Source organism: Amphimedon queenslandica, unplaced genomic scaffold (genome assembly GCF_000090795.2).
Source record: "Amphimedon queenslandica unplaced genomic scaffold, v1.1 AMPQUscaffold_12366, whole genome shotgun sequence".
Lineage (NCBI taxonomy): Eukaryota > Metazoa > Porifera > Demospongiae > Haplosclerida > Niphatidae > Amphimedon > Amphimedon queenslandica.
In genome coordinates, this window is record NW_003547397.1 from 3,053 (window position 1) to 7,447 (window position 4,395).

Consider the following 4,395-nt stretch of genomic DNA (forward strand, 5'->3'; position numbering starts at 1 on the left):
ATCAAGAACCAGCAGTAGGTGCTGAATAAACATTATCAAAATTGAGCTTAATATCATCATCAGTAGCAACAGCAGTTGCTAAACGAGTGAAGAAGCCAGGAGGTACATACCCATGGCCAGTGGTGAATGTAATGTGTACAGGTGAGGCTCTTAGCTTATAACCAGGTTGTACTTCATTAGGATCACCTGTGTATCCTGGTAGCACTGCTGGAAGAAAATAATGTTTAGCATCATCAAGCTCAGTTTGAACTTGAGCTGCAAGACGAAAATGAACTAAAAGTTCAATTATTTCTTCTGGATCAATATCACTTGACTGCCATATCTCTTTATAAAGTGGTTGAATAAGAATACCATCATTTTGTAACAAATACCATCTATATGTTTCACTCCACCCATTATCCAGTGGAAATGCTTTCCCAATAATATCAACAAACCATTTTGGACTCAGAATGACTTTATTTTTCAGACCTTTTATTTGAGGATAGTATAGCACAGCTCCCAGCTCATGATAGAATTTCAATACTTTAGGAACATCACGTGCTGGTATATGACATGCTTCTCCAATGGCAATGGCATCAGATACACTAATGATATTCAGCTCTAGCTCTTGAAAAACTTTGCGGAAGAGAACCCAATTGACAGGGGTTGGAACAACTAATGTATTGATAAAAGTATCAATGGCTCCACGTAATTCTGAAATACTTGGATCTTCTCTTCCTCCTTTACCTGAAGTTGTATTATCAATGATCAGTACATCTTTAATAAGATCTGAGAACTCTTTTTCCTTGTAGAGGGACTTTATTTGCTTCTTTACTTGTTCTTTCTTTCTTCCCTTTAGCTTGTCACCACGAGTACCAATACAATAGAGACTAGGACTAGGAGAAGAAGTATCATCTTTTTTGTGCTTCACAAGGTAACTGTGTATTGTAGACATCCATTTTACCATTAGATCACTTGTGCTTTCATTCACAACCTCACCAAACAGCACTTTACCATCAGTAGTATTCTGACGTGACTGCCATCTTTCTGTGAAATCCTTTGAAGCATCAAACAGGAGGAGAAACATTGTACGAGGAGTGAGGAAGGCTGGGAGAATCTCAAGGAACACTGGCTGACCACCACAATCCCATATATGAAGAAATGGCTAAAAATTGATATATTACTTATATCATAATGCTGAACATAAGTAAATATGACTCACTTGAACAAGTGGTTTTGTTGTCCGATAAGCAAAACAAGCTCTTTCAAGTATTGATTTGATACGAATCTCTACATTCAAATCAGAAGCTATTGAACTAGTAGAAACTAATGCATCTGATTCATTATGAGAATATTCTGCACTCAATACAGAAGCATGGTGTGAGGATGATTTAGAATGAAAGGATTCAAACAAACGAGCAATTTCTTCAAGTTCATCTTCTTCTGTGACTTTTCTCCATTTCTTGTCTCTCATTGTTTGCCACTTGTGTCCAAATGGTCGTACAGAGGATACATCAGATACAATGGTGCTTGTAGTATGAGGATTGAAAGGTTCTTCCATTAATGAACGCTTGAGAGAAGTCTTGCCAGTACCAGCTGATCCCAGTAACATAAGACGAGCATACGCTACATCAGCACTTCCTTGTTCTTTGAGAGCTCTCTCATAAGCACCTATAGGTACATGTACATAAATGTTGTCAGCAGTCAACATATACAGTACATTACTTGTATCCTAAAAAATTATGACATCAGGATTTTTGGGTAAAAAACACATCGCAATGGTATCATAAAAGAAAGAATAAATTACACATTCACATGTGACGTGACTTACTGGCTGAAAGATTGTGAATAACACAGTTTAGTAAAGTGTCACAATGGTATCATAGAAGAAAAAAATAAAATTATACATTTATATGTGACATGACTTACATTCTGAAAGATTGTGAATAACACAGTTTAGTAAAGTATCACAATGGTATCATAGAAGGAAAGAATAAAATTACACATTCACATGTGACGTGACTTACGTCCTGAAAGATTGTAAATAACACAGTTTAGTAAAGTATCACAATGGTATCATAGAAGAAAAGGATAAAATTACACATTCACATGTGACATGACTTACGACCTGAAAGATTGTAAATAACACAGTTTAGTAAAGTATCACAATGGTATCATAGAAGAAAAGAATAAAATTACACATTCACATGTGACTTGACTTACTGGCTGAAAGATTGTGAATAACACAGTTTAGTAAAGTATCACAATGGTATCATAGAAGAAAAGAATAAAATTACACATTCACATGTGACCTGACTTACGTCCTGAAAGATTGTAAATAACACAGTTTAGTAAAGTATCACAATGGTATCATAGAAGAAAAGGATAAAATTACACATTCACATGTGACATGACTTACGACCTGAAAGATTGTAAATAACACAGTTTAGTAAAGTATCACAATGGTATCATAGAAGAAAAGAATAAAATTACACATTCACATGTGACTTGACTTACTGGCTGAAAGATTGTGAATAACACAGTTTAGTAAAGTATCACAATGGTATCATAGAAGAAAAGAATAAAATTACACATTCACATGTGACATGACTTACGTCCTGAAAGATTGTAAATAACACAGTTTAGTAAAGTATCACAATGGTATCATAGAAGAAAAGAATAAAATTACACATTCACATGTGACCTGACTTACTGCCTGAAAGATTGTAAATAACACAGTTTAGTAAAGTATCACAATGGTATCATAGAAGAAAAGAATAAAATTACACATTTACACGTGATGTGACTTACTTCCTGAAAGATTGTGAATAACACAGTTTAGTAAAGTATCACAATGGTATCATAGAAGAAAAGAATAAATTTACATATTCACATGTGACGTGACTTACTTCCTGAAATATTGTGAATAACACAGTTTAGTAAAGTATCACAATGGTATCATAGAAGAAAAGAATAAAATTACACATTCACATGTGACCTGACTTACTGACTGAAAGATTGTAAATAACACAGTTTAGTAAAGTATCACAATGGTATCATAGAAGAAAAGAATAAAATTACACATTTACACGTGATGTGACTTACTTCCTGAAAGATTGTGAATAACACAGTTTAGTAAAGTATCACAATGGTATCATAGAAGAAAAGAATAAATTTACATATTCACATGTCACGTGACTTACTTCCTGAAATATTGTGAATAACACAGTTTAGTAAAGTATCATAATGGTATCATAGAAGAAAAGAATAAATTTACACATTCACTTGTGACATGACTTACTCTCTGAAATATTGTGAATAACACAGTTTAGTAAAGTATCACAATGGTATCATAGAAGAAAAGAATAAATTTACATATTCACATGTGACATGACTTACTGACTGAAAGATTGTGAATAACACAGTTTAGTAAAGTATCACAATGGTATCATAGAAGAAAAGAATAAAATTACACATTCACATGTGACCTGACTTACTGACTGAAAGATTGTGAATAACACAGTTTAGTAAAGTATCACAATGGTATCATAGAAGAAAAGAATAAAATTACACATTCACATGTGACATGACTTACTCTCTGAAATATTGTGAATAACACAGTTTAGTAAAGTATCACAATGGTATCATAGAAGAAAAGAATAAATTTACATATTCACATGTCACGTGACTTACTTCCTGAAATATTGTGAATAACACAGTTTAGTAAAGTATCATAATGGTATCATAGAAGAAAAGAATAAATTTACACATTCACTTGTGACATGACTTACTCTCTGAAATATTGTGAATAACACAGTTTAGTAAAGTATCACAATGGTATCATAGAAGAAAAGAATAAATTTACATATTCACATGTGACATGACTTACTCTCTGAAATATTGTGAATAACACAGTTTAGTAAAGTATCACAATGGTATCATAGAAGAAAAGAATAAATTTACATATTCACATGTGATGTGACTTACTCTCTGAAATATTGTGAATAACACAGTTTAGTAAAGTATCACAATGGTATCATAGAAGAAAAGAATAAAATTACACATTTACACGTGATGTGACTTACTCTCTGAAATATTGTGAATAACACAGTACAGTTTAGTAAAGTATCACAATGGTATCATAGAAGAAAAAAATTAATTTACATATTCACATGTGATGTGACTTACTCTCTGAAATATTGTGAATAACACAGTTTAGTAAAGTATCATCACAATGGTATCATAAAAGAAAAGAATAAAATTACACATTCACATGTGACGTGACTTACAAACTGAAAGATTGTAAATAACACAGTTTAGTAAAGTATCACAATGGTATCATAGAAGAAAAAAATGAAATTACACATTCACATGTGACGTGACTTACAAACTGAAAGATTGTAAATAACACAGTTT

The 4,395-nt window shown here is 32.4% G+C and overlaps 1 protein-coding gene across 1 annotated transcript in view; it reads right to left on the reverse strand.

Annotated features, from left to right (window-relative positions):
* Positions 1-1,690, reverse strand: part of LOC109587952 (uncharacterized) — a 3,795-nt gene extending 2,105 nt beyond the window's left edge. Inside the window, exons 1-2 of the mRNA XM_020004159.1 lie at positions 1,202-1,690; positions 10-1,144 (exon numbers count right to left, since the gene is read on the reverse strand). Of these exons, the coding sequence (XP_019859718.1) occupies positions 10-1,144; positions 1,202-1,690 (1,624 nt within the window). The remainder of the gene's footprint in view (positions 1-9; positions 1,145-1,201) is intronic.
* Between the last annotated feature and the right edge of the window lie 2,705 nt (positions 1,691-4,395).